Raw genomic sequence first — 25,372 nt, forward strand, 5'->3', positions numbered from 1 at the left:
CTGAGAGCCGAGTTATTGGGAAAGGTTGGTCATAACTGGACCTTTAAGCCCTGGAGCACAAGGCAGCCTCACAGCAGTTTATAGAGTCATGAGGTGTAAGGATAAAGTGGAGAGTCATAATCTTTCCACCAGGTTTAGGAGCCTAAATAAGAGAGAGGTCACAGACACAAGACAGGAGAGATGTAAAAGACACCCAAAAAGTAACTACTTTACACAGGGTACTGAGTGCTTGGAAAGAGCTGCAAGAGGAAGTAGTCAAGCCATGTACAATTGCAAAGGGGCATTTGGAAACATACATAGATGAAAGAGCCTTGGAGTCACAGACTGAATGTAGGAGGCATTTCTGTTCCAGATACAGAGAATCACAATAATGTGCAGCGAATTGCTTATCTGAGTGTACACCTTTTGTTGAATATAGTCATTTAAAAGTACTGAAACCCATCTGATTCAACCACAACCTCAAGTCCACATGCTTTATAATTCAATGTAATTGAGTTACAGATAACCAATCTTCCAGAATACGCCTGCTGTAGTCCCCCAGGAGAAATGGAGAGCTTTGCATTGTTATTCTTTGCCCCTTAGCCCCATTGAGAATAGACATCACCTGCAGCCAAGGGAGCCAGCTGCTTCCAGAGCCACTCACTGCAACCCCCACAGCACGCAAATGCAGTCTGGTTTGTCTTTCCATCCCATTTGTGCCTCTGCTCCCTTTGAGATAAATCTGCATGGCTCCTGTTACATCAAGCAAGAAACACAAACATGCATGTAACAGTGGATCCTGGTTAACTGGGCCATTGGTTAATTGAGACATGTTGTCTCAAACAAATGGCATGTTGTCTCAAACAACAGCTCTTAAACAAAAACTAATTGAGAAAATTGTCATGAATCCCTTTATTTTTTTTGGGACACTATGCCACTTAATTGGGGCAGGAAACTGTTACCAAACAGTTTCTAACCATCAATCACGTATACATGTGGTCATTAGACGCTACACCACGCTTATAGCAAATAGTTTTTAAGATAGTGTCAGTTGTGGGTGTGTTTGTGTTCAAAAAGCAATTATTTGTTGCTGATAGTGAGAAATAATCAAAAAGAAAATTCATATTCAGGCTTGGAGAAATGACGAAGTAAAAATGAAATGATTTCACTACTTCAGTAAGTTAGGAACTATGAAGAATTTGCAGGCATCGGTAATCATCTTGAGTGTTACAATGAACATGAAGATTTGGAGGATGCAACAACAGCATTTTATGAATGCAGTTCATTATCTACACCAGGGGTCTATGCTAATTTCATTCATTTACAGTCAATCAAAAGAACTCAGCAGCATACACTGGATGAATTCCTCCACTGATAACCATTAGGAACTAACACATAGCTTTATAGTACTGTAATGGTATTGTTACTGTTCTAATGTTACCTTTATTATTTTTCTGAACTTTGTCCTCTATCACTGGCCCTTTGACCAGTAGAAACAGGTTCATCATGGAATACATTACAAAATGCCAATTTCTAAACATTGTAATAAACACTTATATTGTCTTTCAATATCTATCCAATATACTCAGTGAGACCACTGAAGATTTTATTACTCTACCTTTCTTTGTTAAATTTAAGAGAATGGAGTATAGCAGGCCTTTTCTGACGCAGATTCCAGAGATGTAAAGTATCATCTGCCAAGGCACTCACAAGGGCTCCCTGCAGGACAGTAAAAACACATTACATCTTCCAACAAATGCAATATACAAAAAAAGCTTCAAGCCTATCAACATTGGCCTTTCTTGATTGACATAAACCTTTCAGGAAAAGGCATAATAACCCACAAAAAATGTTGGCCTATTTAGAGAATGCCAGAGGAAAATCCACTTGCAAAGTATTTGAATCAAAGTCCAATTACCTGGACTTCCTCGCTCACAAATCAGAAATTTGGTCCTGGAACTGGGAATGTCCATGTTTGAGTGAAGATAATAACCTTAATTTAAACAAAAGTTGTAGTAACACTACTTTTACAAGCATTGATTGTATGTCCCAGAAGGCTACTGGCATCTAACACAACAGCCTATATATAATTCTTTATATTTTTTTCCCCACAGAGTAAAATTCTACCCAAGGAAAAAAATTTTTAACATTCACAACTGATATCTGAAGCAGACAGTGGAATCAGCTTGAAAAGGAAAATAACCAGGCAAATTTGATGTTTTCTTGTCACCATTCTGACATGTTGAATGAGAGTACCTCACAGGAGCAGAATGTTAGGAACTTGCATTTTTTTGTAATTCAGTTTGCAGGATACGTATCTGACCATCTAAATGAACAAAACAATTTTAGGTATCAGCTGTGGCTCCAATTGTAGAATCAGGAAACTTTGTATTGATAACCCACTTTGTAAATCCATGCACATATTCTGTCATAACAAGAGAATGCTGCACTATTAGAGATGCCATCTTTCACATCTACATAAAATCAAGGCATCATCTCCTCTGTCAGCTGGATGCAAAAGATCCCTTGGCATTATTCTGAAACGAAGCAGGGGAATTCTCCATAGAGTTAGTCTAATATTTGTTCCTGCATCAAGAGGTGTTTTGGGGATCATGCTATATTGCTGCCATATATCTGACATCACAAGAACTATTATACTTCTTTCGAAAATGTTATTAACTGTGAATTGGATTGAAGCATTAAGGTAAATTCAGTTCCTCTTCCGTTGATGCTAAAATAAGGCCACTAATTTCAGTGAATTCTCTACCTACATTTTGCAGAAAATGAGCTGATAAAATATGGAAAGTGAACTTCAGCTCCCAAGAAGGCAGACTGTGTAATGATTAAGCTGACTTGGTTTTTGGCAAGCACTCAGGAAGTATCCAGTATTGAAGCTGTTAACTCTGCTCTATGCACTCTCAAAAATTATTTTGGGACAATTCAATGAGATGGCTTGCATTTGACATTAGGACCCTTATACCTTCAGCTTGGTATCTTATGTTTGAATAATCAGCTTGTTAAATACATACATTTCCTTACTTGAAAAGGTTGATCTGTCTCTTTAGTTCAGGTCAACCGAGAATAAGTAGCAATTAATATTGATCAAGAGCTTATCATGTGTCTGCAGAAACGCCTTTGCAATTGTCCCAGCAAAATTCTTAAGATGTCAACTAAAAATATAGGAAAACTGCGTTGCTTTACTGTTCTGGCATATTTAAGGTATCATCTTAGACTCGATGCTGCCATTCTTGGCTCTGAGTCAAAGGAACGCAGGTTTAAGACTTATTCTGGGCACAGCATAAAATATACTGGAACACTATCGTGTTGAATTGAGTGGAAGCACTACCCTCAGAAGATTAAATTGAGGAATCATCTACCCTTGCAGATGAATGCAAAAATGCTCACAAAATTACTTAGAAGAGACAGACTCTTCAATATTTTTATTCCTCAACCAACAAACAGTTCATTTGTTCCAAAATCCTGTAGTGAGGAGGTTGTCACCCAACAGATTCAAGTTATTTATGCACCTGGGTCCAAACTTTCGAAGGTGACAGAATACAAGTTACAGCCCACAGTAATTTGAACTTTAGTCACTGTAGTTATGTTGGAAATTCAATGAACAATATACCATAGCAAGCCTGGCTTTTTATTCCTAAATACCCATAGCAGGACACTGTCTCTGGATTTTAAACACTAGGAATTGTGAGATGACCAGAAATCTTCCTGAAGCAAAATATTTCAGATGGCATCTACAAATGTTCTTTGAGCCTTGCTCAGTTAATCATTGCAATTTCACTGTAATAAAGGCTGGCTACATAATGGGATGATCATGCCAAGGAGCCTGTGAGCTCTTTGAGGAGTGATTATTGCAATTTTTAAGGAGATAATGTTTGTACTCAGAGTGATTAACAAGGAGGACAGTAATCATCCAAGAGACAAGTCACAGACAGGAGGAATATAAATTAAGGACAGACTAGGGATAGAAGAGAGAAAGGAAATCGGTAGAGAAATTGGGGATCAAAAACGTTACAGCTAAAATACACTGTTGTAGTGTATACAATGTGGATCTACGAACATACAACCCTCAAACCATCAGAAAAACAGCTAGCACATTGTAAAAATAATTACTTTCATTCATACCTTCAATTACTGTTTGATATATTAACATTAATTGGCAAAAAACAATTTGGTTCTTTTTGGTTAAGTTTACTATTCTTTTATCTGAGATATTCAAATTCAATATTCTTTTTCAAGGTTGCAAAATAAATTCGAATAATAATTTAATCCTGTGCAATGCATCTCAAAAAATATGCACATTTAAGTGAAACACGCATTTTGCATGTCAGTTCAACTACAATGAAGGTAAGAAAAAAAACTAACCTCATTAATCAAGAACTGCAGTTGGATCACTCCTGCAGAACTGTCATGCTGGCAGTAACACTCCACCCCTGGTCTTCCAAAGCTGTAGATTCATATTGTTAAGACAAATTTGTGCTTTGCAATAATGCTAACACCAGATATATTTATCAAGTCACTGGATAAAACAGAAGCACTTTTCTCACTAATCATCCAAATTTACGAACAGCTACATAAGTGCATACAATTAAGCTTACAAGCATTGCATGGCTCCATAAGGCACATTTAAGAAACTCTTAGATAAGCACATGGATGATAGAAAAATGGAGGGCTATGCAGGGGGAAAGGGATAGATTGATTTAAGGTTAAAAGGTTGGCACATCATTGGCCGAAGGGCTTATACTGTGCTTTAATGTTCTACATTCAAGAACCAACTTCATAAGCATTAATTCTGATGTGAATTGGATGAAAGTGAGCATTACCACAATTTTACTTGAGCTTTTTAAAAATCTTTTAAATGTCCAAATACCCTAAAGTTCTGTTGTTTCATTCAAATTTGGACTTTTCTTTCTTTTATATCCTGTTGAGCACTGAGTATTTTCTTCTTTTGAAAAATATCTCAAGATTTCTACACTCTAATGAAGTGGTCCAGAATACCGCAGCTGGAAGCAGCTTAAGTTAATAGATTTCTTTTTTGTTAAAAAAACATGTTTTTGATAGTGAGCCTTGAATCTAGAGTTCAATTTTTGACTTTTATCACAGACTTACCACTGTGCATTGAATGGTTTACCTTTGGGTGTACATTTTTAATGAGTATTCAGAATCCTGTATTTGATACAAGGTTTTATCTTTAAGGGTATCTGGCAGAATTAATTGGTAAAATTGCCAAAGCTAAAATAAAAAGTCTGCCTAAGCTGCTAGTAATTGTTTATCCCCAAAAATTCTACAAGTGATCTCTTACATAAGGTTAGCTTAGCTCAATAGGTAGTGTACATGCACTAGTCATAAATTTAAGCTTCACTGCAGTCCTTGAGCAAACAGCCTCATGCTAGCATTTCAATGTTGCACTGAGGGTGCACTGCATTGTTAGAGATGACAGCTTTTGGATGAGAAATAAACAGAAGCATTGTCTGCCTGTTTCAGTGGATGTAGCAGTCCTTTCACAAGCTCTCCCTCCTAAAGTGTTTTGGAGTCAATTAACTACTTTCTTTTAAAGTGCAGCAGCCATCACAAGATGAAAACATGGCAGCCAATTGGCAAAACTTCTATAAATATCAGTGTGATAATGAACAGATAATCAGATTTTTTTTTTAGTTGAGGGATAAATTCTGGGAAGAATACCAGGGATAACCTCCACTGCACTGTAAAATAACAGATATTTCACAGGAAAAAAAGGGGCTTCATTTTCCTCCAACCATCTGCCCACCCACCATTCACCTCTTGGAAGCAGCCTCAATGTGTGTAGCCTAGTCAAGATCTTCCAGGCTGATCCTGCAGGTGTGTCTGTTGGGAGAGGGGAGTGATGGCATCATGCAACTTCCTTTCTTCCCCCCACAGGTTAACTACCAACAAAAGTATGGTACCTTCTGCATACATTTTTAAAGTGGCGAGTGGCTTCATACATACTCCCAGCTTTCTCAAAATATGTTTAAAAAGGATCAACTTCTAAGTTTTTTTAAGTAAATAATTATATACACACACAACTCTCAAATTGCAGGTTGAACCAGCCTTTCTTATTTCTCACACAACCATAGGCCAAAGAAACTGAAAAATACTTTTGAGCTGGATTGTTGAAAGGTTGGGGGGGCGGGGGGGGGGTCACACACTGATGTATTGGCCAAGCTGTGCAACAAGTGACTGGTTTCATTGGCAAAGTGGAAACTGTTGGGAAATGTTTTGGACAATCCAGTATGTGCTGTCATCCAAAACCTGGCACCTCTTTGTACTGCCCAGTTGGGAATTTAAATTTATACAACAAACCAAACACACATTAATTCATGCCAACATCATCACTCATTTTTCAAGATATATATTCTTTCCATGACAAGGAATTTTCTGTTATCATTGCTACAACTTTAAACTATTAGGATGTCTGACAGACAGTGATTAAACTTGCCTTCACAACTATCTGGAGATACCAAATAAATAATCTTCTCTGGAAGCCTATTGTAACTTAAGAGGAGAATGCTTCTTATCTGAACTCTAATATAAAAGGATATCCTTATTAACATCAGTAATGACATCTTCCAATTACATAGCACATTTAACAGGAAATACATTAAAGCACTTCACAGGAGTTACTTTTGTGATGTACAAGTAGCCATGTATTAAAAATTTAATCCAGAAGCATTATAGATGTACAAAATACATGTATACATTTACAATGCTATAATGTACTTAGATGAACTACTGCACATAAATGACTCATGGTGAACAATACAATGCCTCCTGGAATCATCTGGCCCAGTGGGATTGCATGGCCCAATGCAGAGAGGAAGCAAGTCCAAATTCAATTTCATAGCCACACTTAACTGAAGTAATAACTTTGTCCCCGAAGCTGGGTCGATCACCAAAGCTCCATGCTACACATTTCCGAAATGGAAAAAGCAACCCTACTCAGTAACAATTTGACAGTTGGCTGAGGCATGCTTCAGGATTACTGGCTGTTAAGACTTAGAATATTTTGTGACTGAGTGATTGTGAGTATTTGGCATAAATTTCTTAAAAAACATTAAGAAGAAAAATTAAACATTTACTATTTAATTTTAAACACAGAAAGCACTTTAAAATCAACATATTCACATATATCTAACATTAAAAATTGCAACTGCATTTTTAAAATAAAGCAAATTAATTTATGCATGTCCTTTCCAAGCCATTCCTCTCCATTGAAAGGAATTACTGAACTTTTGCCAAGTCAAAATGGAATTGATATCCAGAGAAAATTTCCAATATATTTGCTACATTATCTGTAGGAAGTTGTCATTCTGCCACTGGACTCTGCAGAAAGTTCAATATTGAAGTTTAATCTTAACAACAGGAGGGAGGACACAAGACTGGGACTTCAACATTCATGTCAGTGACCCTCAGAAGTGTCCCAGATTGTTCATCTACTTCTCTGCAAAATAGTTTAGCACCACTGTTTGAGGTCTTATATCATGTAACTTACAGCATACCAACAATCCATAAGGAAACTGTACAATGAGCAATTGAAGTTTAAATTTTTTCTTTGTTTATTTTTGGTTAATTTTCTGTAATTTTTTTGTCCTTTTCAAAAATTATTCATGTCACCCATGTCCCCACCTCTAATTGCCACTACTGCCCATTCACATCCAGGCTATAAACACATGTGCCAGTAATATGGGCATCATTCTTGAAACAATAATGCATGGCTGATTTTATCGCAATACGTTGTCACAGAAGTCTGAAAAGAATAAAAAGCTAACACATTACATAGGTGCTCAGTGATGGCTTACTAAGCATCACTTCAAAAAAAAAAATTAAAAAGCAAAGCCCTGTGTGTCAGGCTTGAATTTTTAATTCCTTTTACATTTGAGGTTGCTTTCAATCTTTTTACTAATGTTGACTAAATCTATTTCAGATAGTAAACACTTGTTGAATAAGATGCATCAACTAAGCCTCAGCTCTGCCTTGTTTAAAGGGACAGAGAATCTCACCATACGAATGCTTAATTTGTATGTTTACAGGCTTGATGTGAAGCTACTTAGCAATTTGCCAAAAAAAGTAAACATTGCATTCAAAATGATTCCATCAATCCAGATGCTTAAGGAGTTTTATTTTACCAAAACCACACAGTGCCCGTCTGAATAGTGAAAACCACTCACAAAAGTTTACTGGGCTACGCAAGCTTTGGAATGAAAATCTTTAAACTGAATCCTACACATAGCCATGTACACGTCCTGGTTTCAGTCCCATTAATGCCCACAGTTTTACTCTTTCATTTTTCCCTGTACTGATACACTATCTCACTGACAATATTCCACTCGCATTTGGGAATTATATACAATAACATGAAAGCAAAATGTGAATTCTCTATGATTACCATTAATTGTGATTTATGGACACAAACATTTTAACATTTTCCCCAGTGGGCCTTTACTTTTCTAATTTTCCTTAAAAAAAAGAATTTAAAACCAAGAAATACAGAGGGGATTTGGGAGGATGGCTAAGGCGTGTCTGAAATAGGAAGGACTGAATAGCCTTAATGCTGGGTGGAAGATCTGGTGGCTCTAGAAAAGCAAAATTGCAGGTGCATTGAAGAGAAAGCAGGAATGGGAACAATGGTAAGTGAAAGGAAGACTACCTATGAGGAAGATGAAAGTATTTTACAGAAAGCTACTGATAGTCGAGAAAGTCGACTAAAAGCTGGCAAATAAAATGCAATGTAGGAAATTGCAAAGTAGTTCCCTTTCGGATGAAAAACAATAAACAGATTGTTTTAAAGGAAAAAGACCAGAAAACTGCAGCAAAAAGGGATTTGGGGATTCTTGTACGTGACCTACAGATACTGGCCTACAGGCGCACGACGACAAATGGATACTGGTGTTCATATCAAGAGGTTTAATGGTTAAGAGCAGGCATGTCTTACTACAACTGTACAAATGCATTAAGGAGGGCCCATGTAGAGTGATCAGTACAGTAATGTAAGAAAATAAATTAAAATTTGAGATAATTCTGAGAATGTTCACTGATAGATACAAAGGAATTGCTTTATAAGGAAAAGTTGAAGAGATTGGGGTGGTGCTCACTGGAGTTCAGGAAAATTGAGTGCAAAACAACCCAATCATATAATGTGTTCAGATTCACTGGATACTATATTAAAAATAATATACTGTAAACCTAGATCAAGCAGCTCAGCAAGTTTCCTTCACTCAGGAACACTGCTTAATAGATGGATTCACTTTTACTTAATTTTAAAAGTTCAAAAAATTTTGTCAATAGTAATTTCCACAAGATAATGTGGGAATTTGAGCTTTATTCTTTGGATTAATAGTTTAATTATACGAATCCATGTAATCGTACTCCCAAATTACACCAGAAATAGGAAGTAACCACACATGTTCAGAACTAGATAATCAAATCTAAAAGTATTTTGGTCGTTTGAATAAACCTAAATACATTTCTATTTGGAAGTATAAGAATCATTGAAGAAGACAGACATCCCTGGAATCCAGCAACTTGAATGATATCATAGGATGGTGAATGATCAAAAGCTGGAGCTGCATTATTGATAAGGAATGACACAGCAGATGCGGAGTGCAGGCAGGAGACACAAGAGACTGCAGATGTTGCAACCTGGAGCAACATGCAAGGTACTGGGAGAACAGCAGGTCAGGGAGCATCTATAGAAGGGAACAGTTGATATTCTGGGTTGAGACCTTTCATCTGGAGGAGAGCTAGCCACTAGACAGAAATCAGAGATTATAGCAGAATATTATTAATAGAAACTCTTTAAATTTTCAACCAATCCTCATAAATTAAGTTGTGTTTGAGACTGTCAATCACAATCTCAAGACAACTTTCAATAAATATACTTCATGTGCCAATAACTAAAATATTCTTGCTTCCCCTGTCATCCTTATAATAATCATTGATGTATGACTTAGTGCTACCAGTTTCTCATGGAAACAGTCTTTCACTACTTATCTTCTCAGTAACTTCAATTATTTTGAAATCATATGACTACTTATTCCTTAACCTTGTCAATAAACTGTCATGAGGTTCAGTTGTTATTCATACCAAACATTAGAATGGAGAAGAAACACAATGTCAGTAACTTTGACCGTGAAATGATCGTTGGTGTCAGAAGGAGTAGTTTGAGCATCTCAGAAATTGATCTTCTAGCACTTTCATACACAACGGTCTCTAGAGTTTACAGAGAATGGTGCAAAAAAATTCAAAAAACCATTGTGAGCAGTTCTACAGGCAAAAATGCCCTGTTAATGAGAGGTCAAAGGAGATTGACCAAACTGATTCAAGCTGGCAGAAAGGTGACAGGAATTCAAATAATCACACAATTACAACAATGGTGTGCAGAAGAGCATGTGAATGCATAACCCAACTAATCTTGAAGTGGATGGACTACTGCAGCAGAAGACCACACTGGGTTCCACTCCCGTACCTAATATAGTGGCTACTGAGTGTATGTCGTGCAGTGAACACAGATTTCCATTTGTTTATATGTACACAAACTTTCACACCAGAGATCATCCTATTCAGCTAAAATCCCATTCACTTTCTGTTGACTATCTTTCATCCTTCATCTCATCCACCTCATTTCTTTTCCCTTCTATAACTCCCATTTTCCACAATATTATTCTACAAGTATACTTCAATATTGCCTGTTGTTTGCTCTACCATTTTTCCCACCCAAACAATTAACTTGAGCCTAGTGCAATTCTGTCATTGCAAGATTAGACCTTAAAATTCATCTGTTTTTTTCTTAAATATGTTAAACACTGTTCTCAATGGTCAGATTTACAAACATAGCTTAATTTGATTACTAGCTCCCAGAACACTCAGCACTGTGTATAATGGTTACTAGAGCAATCCCATAAAAATACAGCTCTTCAGCTGGAGAAGTTTTAAGAGTTGAAAGCGCTTTCAGATTTAGTCATGCTGACACCACAACTACACTTACATGATTAATCTGATGCTTATACATAATCTCAAATAATTAATTCTGCCTGCTTTTGACACAAGCTAGACCTTACTTCATAGATTCCCTTCCAATATTAATTTGGGTTCATTAATTTTCAAAGTATCACACACAAACCTGGTCTTCTCTTTCTTGAAATCTTTTTGAAGGTCTTCCCACTTGTATATCAAATTCTACTGTCAAGAACTCTGAGGATCTAACCTGGTCCCAACATATCGATGTAGTTATAAAGAAGGCAAGACAGATGCAATACTTCATGAGGAGTTTTAAGGGATTTGGCATGTCAACAAATACACTCAAAAACTTCTATAGATATACCGTGGAGAGCTTTCTGACAGGCTGCATCACCGTCTGGTATGGGGGGAGTGGGATGCTACTGCACAGGACCAAAAGAAGCTGCAGAAGATTGTAAATCTAGTCAGCTTCATCTCCTACAAAATACCCAGGACATCTTCAGGGAATGGTGTCTAAGAAAGGTAGCGTCCATTATTAAGGACCTCCAGCACCCAGGAAACCCTTTTCTCACTGTTACCATCAGGTAGGAGGTACAAAAGCCTGAAGGCACACACTCAGTGATTCAGGAACAGCTTCTTCCGCTCTTCCATCCGAATTCCTAAATGGACATTGAATCCTTGGACACTACATCACTTTTTTAATATACAGTATTTCTGATTTTTGCACAGTTTTTAATCTATTCAACATGTGTACAGTAATTGATTTACTTATTATTATTATTTTTTAAATTATATTTATTTTTCTCTATATTATGTATTACATTGAACTGCTGCTGCTAAGTTACAAATTTCACATCACATGCCGGTGATAATAATTTTGATTCTGACTCTGGGAAGTGAATTTACTACATTTTTCTGCAATACTACATCATAATAGTTCTAAATCAAGCAAATAGTTCCAAATACATCTGGTATTAACATTTTCCAAAAAATTTGCAATTTGGGCAGCATTGGCAACTGCTGATATATTCTGCACCTCATGTTGTGCAATATATTACATTCAATGTTGCACTGTTGGAAATACTACCTGCTGCAATGGCAAACAGGCAGTTTCAAAAGATCCAATTTCTCAATTTTGAAGCATTCTCTTTGATGCCAATTATAATGCAAGCAATAAAAAAAAACAAGAGAATCTAATCTAACTACTTTGTTGCTTTTTATGTTAGGCATTTTCCAGTGGCATGATGAAAGTAACTTAAAACCATAAGACCATTAGATTTAGGAGCAGAAGTAGGCCATTTGGCCCATCGAGTCTGCTCTGCCATATCATGGGCTGATTCACTTCCCTGCTTTCACTCCATACCCTTTGATGCCCCAACTTGCACCCCAAAAAGCACTCAGCTGCAAAGTTTTATGAATATGCTGTTAAGAGTGCTGCTATATAGTTGCATGCAAATTTTTTGTGCCAAAATGACCCAGCATAGCATTAACTGCTGTTGAAAATTGAAGGTTTTGTTTTAAATAAAGCAGGAATAAATCTGGGGACAGGCATAAAAATGATTATATTCCTCCTCATCTTCAACCCCAGATCATTTCTAACTCTCAATGTATCAGCTTCTACAGGACAAATTACTGACGAGAAGAGCCACTGACCCATTATAAATCACCCATCCAGAAATACTTGCTGCATCAGAAAATACAGAAGTCTTCTTCTAACTTATACAATCTTTAATTTCTATTTTCCACATGTTCTTTCTAATCTATGCTATTCAAGTCATTTTCAATTGTTTGACTCACTTCAAATAAAAATATATTTGCAAGCACCATTTGATTTGGTGGGTAACCACTAATTTGTCACAAAGAGAAATTAAAGAAATTTATTTCCATAAGAACAAAGAATAATTTCCACAGTGAGCGAGACTGCGATCAAAGGATAATTTCTAAAGAGTGGTAAAGATTGCAAGTGCATGTAGTTATTTTATATAGGCATGCAGACAATGTACTTAATGTCATAATTTCCCATGTATTACAAGCATTTATTAATTCTGAGAATTTCAAAATATCCTTCATGCAGACTTGTTTTCGAAGTCTAAATTCATCTGGTTCACATAGTTTTCTAGATGCCTACTTATATCCCTCTTACTGACACATTATCTTATTTTTTGCAAAACAATTAAATACAATCCTCACTACAGAGATTACTGAGGAGAAAAGACTGCATGAGAATACAAGAAAACAAACAGAAATAAGTAGACCATTCAGCCCTTCTTGCTTATTGTCATTAACATGGTTGCTCTTTTACCTCAGGACTACTTTCTTGCATTTATGCATTGATTCCTGAATATCTAAAATATCTATAAATGCTTGGCTTGACAATACTGTGACTAACCCTCAACAGGTCTCTTACGTAGAGAATTTCAAAGATTCACTACCCTCTGAGCAAAGAGGTTTTCTCAAACCTTAGTTTCAAATTGTGCACCATATTTTGTGCCTGACTCCTGGTTCTAGACATCATGGCCGAGGAAAATATGAAGCCTGCATTTACCCTCTCAAACCCCATAAGAAATTATTTCTATTCTTCAAAACTTTGAAGTATAGGCTTACTCTGCTTAAACTTTCCTCAAAGAACAAACACTCATCTGAGGAATTAATCTGATGAACCATCACTACTCTCCTTTGTCAAACATCCAATCTTCATTAGATTTGGAGACAAGTCCACTGTAATGCAGTTGTGTCTCATCATGCCCAATATAAATGCAGAAAGATTCCTGATTCAGATTCTCTTGCAACAAATACAGATGAACTTGTATTTTTCCATCTGCCATGTCTTGCCCATTCAATACATCTATCTATATTCCCCAAAGCCTCCCTCGGCAATGTCCTTCAGCCCACAGAGCCACCAAGTTTTATACCAATGGAAGATTTGATTTTATGCTCAGTACTTTTAGCCGGATGATTGATCTAGATATTGAAGAGCTAGAAATCCACCACCAATCACTGTAGCAGTTCAATAGTCATGGCCTCTCAATGAAAAACATTGTTTTATTTACATAATTCAGATATCAGTGTTCAATTGCACTTCACAATATTAGCATGCACTCTAATTTTATCAAATTATTTTGAAGGTCTTCAGAAAATCTAAATACACTGCATCAACTGGGCCGTAAAGCTATCTCACAGCTTGTGTTCTGGCCACTGACAAGATTGTACTTTTTTCCCCTTGCACACTCCAGGAGGCACAGGTTTTTTCTCATATCCCAAAGGCAGGCAGGTTGCTAAGTTAGCAGGTCACTGTAAATTGTCTCGTGTAATAACGTCAGTTGTAAAATCTGGAAGGAGATGATGGGAATGTGGAGAAAAAAAATTTGGGATAAATGTAATCAGGTGCTTGATGGTCAACACAGACCTGGTGGGCTGAATAGCTTGCTTCAGTGCTGTTTGAGTACAATTTTAATTCTTTTGCCTCAGTTACAACCTAAAACAATTTCCAACAGATTTCCCTTTCATAAACGCAAAGGGATTCTGCTCAGACATTTTTTTATATATATAATTACCTTGTTACCACTTTAATAGACTCCAACATTTTCCCTACTACTGCTATCAGGCTAACTGGTCTATAGTGCCCTGATTTCTCTGTTGCTCTTTTTTTAAATATAAATAATAGGGTTCCGTATTCTAACTTCTAATCAGTGGCAACCATTCTGAAATTTACAGAATGTTAAAAGATGGCAACTAGTGCATCAACCATCTCCACAGCAACTCATCAGGTCCTGAGCACTTATTGGCTTTCAATCCAATTACTTCCTCCAATATTTCTCTCTAAATTAACTCTACATTCTTTCAGCTCCTCCTCCACTCTCAGTTTTATGTCATCCACTATTTCAAAGTTTGCTGTGTCTCCATTTATGAAGGCAGACGAGAGGGAGACAGTACATGTAAGACAGGGAGAAACAGCAGGAGAGGAAAAGAAAGATAAACGACAGTGGATCATGAGATTCAAAGTCATCACTATGATGCTCATGCAACTCTTGGGCCAGCATTAAACCATCAAAAACAGAAACACACTCTGCCATCTGCAACTAGATGGGGTAGGTGTGAGGAAACAGTGGAAGCAGACTGGAGGAAGGAGATAATAAAAATTAGAATAAAAAGTAGTAAATTTATAAATGTAAAATATGCATTCTGCCTACATTTATATACAAAGTTAGATGGCTCTTAATATTTAGAATTATTATTATTTCTTCAACTACAACCTTTGAATTAGCACCTGAAATATCTAACTCTACTTAGACCAAATCTGCAGTGGTATAACTTTGCATTCATTTGTCCCAAAAAGTCATCATCTTTCAGATCTATCAGAAATTAATAGCCTATCTCAATATTAAAGAGAATTTTCCCATTTTGAATCAATATTAGAATAGTTTAATTTAAAGTTAGATTCAAGCCAGAAGATTGAAATAGACAAAATGTGAACAATGGACATAAGCTGGACAAGTGACTCCTTGGATCAAATTTAGAATGAATTTGGGATTTGTTGGGAAAAAGAGACTTCAATTGGTCTGCATTCTAAAAACATCCCAAATCCAAATGCTTCTAGATATTGTCTTGTTGACATCCGTAATTCATGCTCACAAAGGCTGTCCCCACATTAGACCAGAGGTAAGTGCAAGCACTGATTTGGTACAGAATGCCAGATGTTGCTAAACTTAAGTGAGAAATGGCACACCTGCCGGAGAGAAGGGAAGGATAGACAGGGAGCAGTTTTTTTTTTAATGGACTAGCCGAGTAATTCAGGTCAATGAATTTAACCTGAATTAGGTCAATGTAAGAATTCAACTCAAAGACTGGCAACCTAGATCAGATCTAATATGAAGTGGTTCACTTTTGGTGAACATTTCATAGTAAGGAACTCGAACTGCAGAAGCAAATATTTGGAGTCAGACAGTTGTGTAGGAGCATGGACAAAACTTCAGACATACACTGAATGTGTAACTTCGCACCCCAAAATGAAATAGAGAAAGGCTGTATTAAATATTACAGATGTACTAATTACATTGGAGCTAAGCATTGGAATACAAGGCAAACAAAAGAAACTGAATAACTGTTGTTTTAGACAAGTAAGGATGGTTAACATACTAACAGTGATAATTTCCTAAGCACAAAATGACATTTTAAGGATGATGGCTCTGGGGAGGAGGACATCAGAACAAAATTACTTGCGACTATTTCTTGTTAGGAGTCAAATAGCATGAATTGGGAGATGGCGATATGGAGTTTCCAAATTAGGGATGAATTTCAGATAAACCTTAACAGGTCACATACTGGATTTAAGACAGGCTTAAACTGTTTAGAAGTGTAACTTTCTCCCATCAGGATACCTGAATAATTCAATAATGGGCAAAAAACATCTTGAACTCACATAGCCCCTTGAATAACAACTGCTATTAATTTAGCAGCTTGTGTTAGGAACGAAACAGATGGTGTCATCAGTTTAAAGGTGGAGACCAACACTGTGATATAATTATATAATTATAAGCCAATAAGTATTAATTTAATAAAAACATGTCAATGCTCATCACAGGAACTTCAAAGACTGACAGATTTAAACAGGAGAAATAAGGAAGGCTACAAGCTTAGACTAAAAGTAGTTTTAAAGAACATTTTAAAAGAAGACGAACATCAAAAAATTGAGGCCTGATAACTGAGCAGTGCAGGAGTTACAAGAAGACAGAATTTGAATACCACGGAGGATTTAAGGTTTGTATGGTTGAGAGTTAAAGGAGGAATTTGAATATGATGGAAATGTTAAAAATTGAAAGCATTGTTTACCAAGTCAAATTAGAGGCCTTAGTAAAAGTGCTTCCAAATCTGTTTGGTGCTCATTATGCTTTCACCTCATGTATTGTTAGACCCCTAATTCCCATTTAACTTCTCGAGCAACACTAGGAACTGATAAGCTCTTATTTTAATAAAAGGAAATGCACAGTCAGTATACTCAGACATCAGTTAGGTTGTCAAACTACAAAGGGCCTGGCCATAATATAGCTCCAATATTGCAAATCACCTAACACATTCATAAAAGCATCTACTGTATGCATCATTACAAGCCACCAAGTGGCCATCTCCATGCTGAAACATAAATACATTGAGAGGGAAAGCATTCAAATTAGTCTCCAAAACTAATATCAAAGGAGGAAAATAATAAATAACAAAGGAAAAAGTATAATATTATTTTTTTCTGTAAAAAACAGGGCAAAGTATGCTGCAAAGAAAACAGTTATAAAATCTAAAAAACTACAGTTCACATGTTCACAGAGCGGAGCAGCTGTACTGAGTCAGATGGATAGATAATGAACCACAAAACATGTGACAAGCTAGAAATGAACTACCATGGCTTGTACATACACAATAAGTAACAAGCAAAAGACACAGGAACCCACTGATTAAAGTCTGATAATTAGAATTCATAATACATGCAACATCAATAGACTGCAGACTAATTACTGCACAATTTACATTCAATCTTAGCATGGTATTGACAGATACAAGAATAGGCCAAACACTAAAGTATTACCTTCACTGACTGATGATCATAAAAGAGGATTTCTCCTGCACATCTTCATTGCTGTAGCAGGAGAAATGCAGTATACTATCAGTCCATGCACCACAGTTTTGAAAAGGTAATGACTGACAAGCCTCTCCAATTGCATAGAACAAAGTGCCAAAGGCTCCACAAGAGAATGGAATTTATTACTTTCTTGCCAATCACAGTCAAAGGATACAGTCTTAATGATCCGGATTGGGTTCCAATTGCCAGGATTTTTTGCACCGGATCGAAAGCCATGGCTGAAGGCTGATATGGAAATCCATGACGAACAGTCTAACACAAGTAGCAACAGAAAGACCAGGTGTAAAAGGATGGACCAGCTACAGAAATACTACAATTTAGGATGCAAAGTGGGAAGGGAAGGAATGGGATAATGCAAGTGATAATTTGGCAATGGATATGACTGTCGTGAGTCACAGATATACAGGTAAGGGCTAAAATACAAAGATTGATGAGACGGAGAGAGGGAATGAAAGGAGGTAAGTTTAGGCATTGACAGGAAATGGGAAGTAGGATCGAGGAGCCAGCCAGGCACAGATGACAGCCGAGTGAAAGCAAAAGATGTGATGTGGGAGGGGCGAGTGAAGATTGGAGCAGAGGAAAGAAGCTGGGAACAGCAGAAGTTGGGGGAGGGAACGGTGATTGGGAATGGCAGAAGTTTGGGGAGGGGGCGACTTACAATGCGAGGCAAAGAGACAAGACTGGAAATTACCAAGATCGGGAAAGAGGTTTTGTGGATGGGAGGGAATGAAGAGACTAGGATTGAAAAGGTTGAAGGGGCGGATCTACCTCGAGTAAAATACGGACTGACAGATGGGGATTAACCGTGGAGGAGATGACGGCCAAGAGATACGGTGTGACAATCGGAAACGGGGAGGCAGATTATCACTGTCCTGCCTCGGGCCACACTGAATGCCGCATTACCAGGGACCTGACTATGCCTTCCTAACCCACCCTCCTCATCGTCCCCGCTGTGTTGACCCTGAGCCCGGGAGCGGAGGAGGGAGGGGAAGGCGGGTTACGTTGGGAGAGGCAGAGCCGCACTCACTTTGCAGAGCTGGAAGTGCTCCGAGCAGAGGCTCTCGACGATGTCACTGTCCGCGGCCCGCTGGCCGGGTTGCGATGACGAGGAGGACGAGGAGACCGCCGCCGCCGTCAGGCCATCCAGCACCTTCCTGATGTTGAACTTCTTCATGATGCCGCTGCCCCGCGTCACATGTCAGGGCGGCCGGCAGCAGCGCTCAGGCCGCGGGGCGGGGCGCTGCGGCGCGCTGCTCTTAGCCCTGGGCTCCGGCTGCTCGCCTTCTGCCGAGGCCCCCGGCCCGCTGGTTCTCCGCCCCGACCTGGCCCGCCCGCCCTGTCTGTCCGCCTCGCTCGCTCGCCCGCTCTCTCGCTCGCCCCGCCGCTGGACGCGGAAACGCAGCCACAAACCGGACCGCAGCTCCGCACTTGCGCACAGTCCGCGCCGCCACCGCCGCCGTGCGCGCGCACACACCCGGATGTCGAGAAGCCGGTGCACCTGAGGTGGCCGAGCGCAGCACTAATGCTGACACAACCAGGGCGTGGAGCAGCACGATTAATTCGTTGCCAGTGCTGATCTTGCAATAGTAGCACTGGAATAACAGCTTTGATAGTAAACAGCAGCGTGATAGTGTAATAGCGTCAGTATTAGTGGTGACAGTAACAGTAAATAGCAGGTAATAGTGCAATAGCATCACTAGCACAATGGAGACAGTAGTGGTAAATAACGTTAGCATTGCAATAATAGCACGGGGATAAGATGCTAATAGTGGAAATAGTAGTTAAAACCGAGCTAGTACAGTAGTAATAGGGGTAAATAGCAATATCAAGAACGATAGCAGGATCAGTAATAGTAAATAGCAGTGTTAATAGTGCAATATAGCACTAGAGTGTCGTAGTGGCAATAGTAGTGAGTAGCGGCGGTAACAGTGCAATAGCACTATCAAACCAACTTTAGTAGCGGCACCAGAAAAGAACATTAGTGAGGGGAGGCAATAATTGCAAATATCTGCAGAGATCGTGCAATTGCAGCACAAGTAGCAACATTAATAGGGCACCAGCATTTAAAGAACAGAATTAAAAGTTCACTAGAAATAGTAATATAATAATAGTGAAAAGCAGTATAATGGATAAATAGCAACAGTAAAGTAGCTGTGTTAATGGTAACACTAGTAACAAATAGCAACATTAATACAATAGCAGCATTACTAGTTACGATTGCAATTACTGTATAGTACTAAACATCAGTGTTGTACAATAGTAGCAACAGAGTAGCAATATTGAAAGTATGGCAGGATAAATAGAAGTGTAATAACATAACGGCATGAGACTAGAAACACCATTTACTACTAACGTCAATAGTGCAGTTGTAGCAATAGAAAAGCAGCCTTAGTCATGGATTTTGTTATTATTGACAGTGTTAATAGTGAAATGGAAGCACAAGAATAGCAGCAACAATACTATACTGTCAGGACTGGAATTTCAGCTTTAATAGTGCAACATTAAATAGCAATATAAATTTTTCAAAGTGTCATTAAAGAAGTGATATGGGAATAGTAAATAGCATTAATTGTGCACATATCATTTAAAGAAGTAATATTGATGGGAATTGTAGTAGATAGTATTAATTGTGTAGTAGTAAAATTATAACATCAAACATGGGAATAATATTTTTTTTAATTTTGTAGGATCTGAACATGACCAGCCAGATCCACATTCATCATTCATCCCCAATCAATCCTGACAAGCTGGTGCAGACCTCCTTCATGAATTACTGTCCTTGTAGGAAAAGCAATTGGGCAAGGAGTTCCAGCAATTGGACCCAGTGGTGATGAAAGGACTGTGATTTATTCCCAAGTCAAGATGATGTGTGATTTGGAGGAGAATCTGCAGGTGGCCCCAAGTTTCTGCTCCATAGCAATGTTAGTAGTAAAATAATAATACCATGGTACTAGCATTTATAGTAGCAAATAGAAACATTAATAGCACAATAATAACACTGGAATAGCATTATTAATGACTGTAGCAGCATGAATAGTAGCTGCTAGACCATGACCAGTAGTAACAGTAACTGTAGAGTTGGTAATACAATATAACCATTACTGGGAGCAACTGGAGTAACATTAATGATGTTGTTTGTAGGAGCATTGAAGCAATCTATAAAGCAATACTGTGGTTAATATAGGATAAGTAAATAACAGTAGAATTAATAGGAGTATTTTTTGATGTTTGGTGTACAGGTTCAGATGACTGAACCCCCAGGAACATCCTTGAATGCAAAGGTTATCACCAAGCTGTATTAAAAAAAATATTAATTAGAGTAGTAAGACGAAAACAGAGCATAATTAATGACAAAAATGCCGAGTTCACTACCATAAAGTAGTATGAACAGACTGTTAACGTTAATAGAAGTAGCAGAGTTAATCATATCAGACTTACAGGACTAACTTTAGTTGCAATGCTTATAGGAGCAAATGTATAAGTAAACCCGGCAATTCTTCTGTAGATGAACGAATCAAAGTAAAACCTTGACCAGTTTGGCTACTACCGAGGCTACCTTTGTTTCTCTGAAATTACTGTTCCTCCATGATCCTACCTTTTTCCATTGGTGCTGAAGTCAGTACTAACGAAGCTGCTGGACTAAACATGACTAATCACTTAGTCATAATCATTAGCGTTCATTTCAAGAGGACTAGAATATAAAAGCAAGAATATAATGCTTTATGAGACATTGGTCAGAGTACACTTGGAATATACTGAGCAGTTTTGGCCCGTTACCTAAGAAAAGGTGTGCTGCCATTGAAGAGGGTTGAAAGGAAGTTCATGAGAATTACTCCAGGAATGAAAGGATTTCTGTAAGAGGAGTGTTTGATGGCTCTGTGTCTGACCTCATTGAAACCTATTAAATATTGAAAGGTGTAGATGGAGTGGATTTAGAGAGGATTTTTCCTATAGCGGGGAGTCTAGGACCAGAGGGGAGAGCCTCAGAATAGAGGGACATTACTTTAGAATAGAAGTGAGGTGGAATTTCTTTAGCCAGAGGCTGGTGAATCTGTGGAATTGATAGTCACAGGTGGCTGTGGAGGCTAAGTCATTGGGTATTTTTAAAGCAGAAGTTGATGGGTTAATTAGTAAGTGTGCCAAAGGATTCTGGGAGAAGACAAGAGAATGCAGTTGAGAGGAATAATAAATCAGTCATGATAGAGTGGAGGAGCAGGCTCGATGGGCTGAATGGACTAATCCTGTTTTTATGTCTTATGATCTTATAACAGTATCGGCAATAATTAATTAAACTGCTGATACTAATGTCATCATTAATGAGGTTAACTGGATTTAGAGTTAAATAGCATTAATACAAATAAGAGGATTATAAGTAAAATTAAATAAAATTCTGCAGAGACTGGGAATCTGGAGGGAGAAAAACAGAACAAGCCAGGAATACTTGGCTAGTTAAGCAAAGTCTGTGGAAAAGAGAAAGACATTTCAGGTGGATGATTTGTAATTGGAACTGGGAAAAGATAGAAGAAGACATTTGAGAGTAGGAGTCCTGGAATTGGAAGACTAGTGGCTATGTTCATTCACCACTCTTGCTCACCTTATGATGGTACCTTATATAAATGTGTTGGTCAGCAAGATTAATTGTAAAAAATTGTTAATACAAAGAGGAATAAAGAATAATAATAGTATTAATAGGATTATTAACACTAAGAACAGGAAAAAATTACTAATGATAAAACCGACATGAACAAATTCAGCATATCTAATAGTTGTAGCATAATTAGCTGCAGGAAAAAATGCTATCAGTTTCAGTTAGATCAAGTATTATCAGCTTTAACAGGATCAACACGTTTATTTGTAACAGAAGCATTAAGAAGGACAGCACAATTGATAACAATGGCAGGGTTAACAACAAAACCAATAAGAATATCAGCAGAAATAAAATGTTATTAACAAATAGAGTCAGCTGGGTAGAATAGTGGCAATAAAGGAGTTATAGTCTAATAGTAACATGAGAATTAATAGAAGTGGCAGAACTCAGTAATATCAGTATTGTATGAATTATAAAACAAATATCAATAACAAAATAACGTGCAAAAGAACTATTATAAATTGCCTTTGGAAGAACAGAGGGCTAGAAGCAATATCAACATGATTAGAAACAGAATCAACAGCAATTGTAATACTAAAAGCACTGTGGGCTAATAGTAATCAAGCAGAATGTAAAGACAGCTTTCACAAAATTGGCTGGGCTAATAGTAACACTAGTAATATTAATGATACCATCAGTTCTAATGTCAGCAATAATGGAATTAATACAAATAATAATAATTTACAATATTAATGGAAACAGCCCTTTTGGTGGTAGTGGGGAAGTTAAAGGAACAGGATGATTAGCAACACACATGCACACAAAATGCTGGAGGAACACAGCAGGCCAGGCAGCATCGAAGGAAAAGAGTACTATCGATGTTTTGGGCCAAGACTCTTCAGCAGGACTGGAGGAAAATAGAGCTGAGGAGTTGATGAAAAAGTGAGGGAGAAGGGAAGAGAGAAACACAAGGTGATAGGTGAAACCTGAAGGGGGAGGGATTGAGTAAAGAGCTGGGCAGTTGATTGGTGAAAGAGATACAGGGCTGGAGAAGGGAGAGTCTGTTAGAGGAGAACAGAAGGACAGGGAAGAAAGAAAAGTGGGGAAGAGCACAGAGGGAGGCAATGGGTAGGCAAGAGTTAAGGTGAGAGAGGGAAAAGGGGAGTGGTGGGGAGGGCGGTATTACCGGAAATCAATGTTCATGCCATCAGGTTGGAGGCTACCCAGATGGAATATAAGGTGCTGTTCCAACCTAAGTGTGGCCTCATCTTGACAGTGGACGAGGCCATGGATAGACATATTGGATTGGGAATGGGAAGTGGAATTAAAATGGGTGGCCACTGGGAGATACTGCTTTTTCTGGTGACAGAGCGAAGGTGCTCGGAGAAGTGGTCTCCCAATCAATGATTAGTGATAACGTCATTAACAAAAAAACCATTACTCATGGTAGTTTCAACATTAATAGGACCAATATTGTAGTATCATTCAAAGGAACAGAACTAACAGTTGTAGAACATTACTAGGAAATGTAGTTTTAGCAGTAGTAGGTACTGCAGGAGAGTCATGGCAGTTTTGAACGGAACACAACAATTGGTACTTCCAGCATACTGCTATAAATTTAAATATTATCTACAATAACTCTACAAATTGTTATGGGAGGATTAATATCGTATTTTAGAACATAGAACAGTACCACATAGGAACAGGCCTTTTGTCTCACAACATTGTGCCCACCAATTAAATTAATAATCAGATGGCTAACTAAACTGATGTCTTTTGTGTCCATATCCTTCCATTTTCATCCCGTTCATGTGCTATCTAGTCGTCCCTTAAAACGTTTCTGCCCCAGGCAGTAAATTCCAGGCACTCAGCATTCTCTGTAAAAAAAAATGTGCTCCTTGCATCACCTTTGAAACTGTGTACTCTCAACTTAAATGCATGCCCTCTGGTATTAGATATTTGAACTCTGGGGAAAAGTTACTGTCTGTCTACTCTATCTATACCCCTCATTATCTTGTAAACTTCTCTAAGAGCTTCCCTCAGCCTCTACCACTCTAGCGAAAACAACACTAGTTTGCCCAACCTCTCACACACTCTCTCACTCAGGCAAACCTGGTAAACCTCTTCTGCAGTCTCTCCAAAGCCTCGACATCCTTCCTATAATGGGGCAACCAGAACTGTATACAATATTCCAGATGCAGCTTAAAACTAGAGTTTCATAAAGCTGCAACATAACTTCCTGATTTTTGAACTCAGTTCCCTGATGCGGTTAGAATGCTCTCCAAGGCGTATATCTAGAGGTTTGCATGTGTCTTTGGTGGCATACCAAATCTTCTCAAATTCCTAATGAAACTTAGCCACTGCTGTGTCTTCTTTGTAACATCTTCAATATATTGAGATAACCAATATGAAGGGAATAAGCATCCCTCGCAATCCCCATTAACAGGAATGGAAAAGGTTCTTTGAACAGCATTAGATGGATTAGTTGGACTAAAATTGGTGTTTATGGCATTGAAATGAGTCATAGTCATGGCAGCATTAACAGCAACATTAGATTTTAAAGGTACTGTTGTGTTTGTGCTATCAACACAAATAGAACCAATTGGATTAATACTATTACTGAAATTGATTGGTATTGATTGTCTCATAGTAACAGCAACTGGTGGAATAATAGCAGCAGCAATGATGTGAAGCAGTGCACGTGTCTCAACATCAACATTTTTAGGAAAAATTACTATATCACTTATCATTCTATAATTATCAATTATAATTCGGTGATACAGTTGAATCAGCACTAGAGGCCTCGCACATTAGCAAAGGCAAATAAAAATAAGGCATGGACAAGGGGAGCGGCCATTGTGTGAATGGGCTAATAATAGAGTGGGGAGGTTTTGCCTCATCAGGCTTAGGCAAGTGAAGACTTGGGCAAGGTGCGTGTCTGATAAGTTTCATCTTCTGCACTCTTCACTGGAGCAGCAAGAATGGCTCCAGGGGCTGTGCTCTGTTCCTTGTGTGAGATACTGGAATCCTGGGAGACCGCTAACCTCTCTGATAACCACATCTGGGTTCACTGAGCCTGCTGCTCCTCACAGAATGTGTTAAGGAACTGGAGTTGCAGCTCGATGACCTTCGGCTTATTCAGAAAACTGAGGATATGATAGATAAGAGCTACAGGGAGTTAGTCACCC

At 38.0% G+C, this 25,372-nt stretch overlaps 1 protein-coding gene across 4 annotated transcripts in view; it reads right to left on the bottom strand.

Moving 5' to 3' along the window:
• Window positions 1-19,667, bottom strand: part of stxbp5a (syntaxin binding protein 5a (tomosyn)) — a 211,424-nt gene extending 191,757 nt beyond the window's left edge. For 2 of the 4 annotated variants that reach the window (XM_059986360.1, XM_059986358.1), the window contains exons 1-4: window positions 18,624-19,582; window positions 17,751-17,848; window positions 4,360-4,441; window positions 1,598-1,698 (exon numbers count right to left, since the gene is read on the bottom strand). In XM_059986360.1, coding sequence (XP_059842343.1) covers window positions 1,598-1,698; window positions 4,360-4,441; window positions 17,751-17,848; window positions 18,624-18,770 — 428 coding nt within the window. In that variant the 5' untranslated portion in view covers window positions 18,771-19,582. Of the gene's footprint in view, window positions 1-1,597; window positions 1,699-4,359; window positions 4,442-17,750; window positions 17,849-18,623 lie in introns of all 4 variants that reach the window. The other 2 variants (XM_059986357.1, XM_059986359.1) reach the window with 2 other exon arrangements.
• Between the last annotated feature and the right edge of the window lie 5,705 nt (window positions 19,668-25,372).

This window comes from Hypanus sabinus, chromosome 12 (genome assembly GCF_030144855.1).
Source record: "Hypanus sabinus isolate sHypSab1 chromosome 12, sHypSab1.hap1, whole genome shotgun sequence".
Taxonomy (NCBI): domain Eukaryota; kingdom Metazoa; phylum Chordata; class Chondrichthyes; order Myliobatiformes; family Dasyatidae; genus Hypanus; species Hypanus sabinus.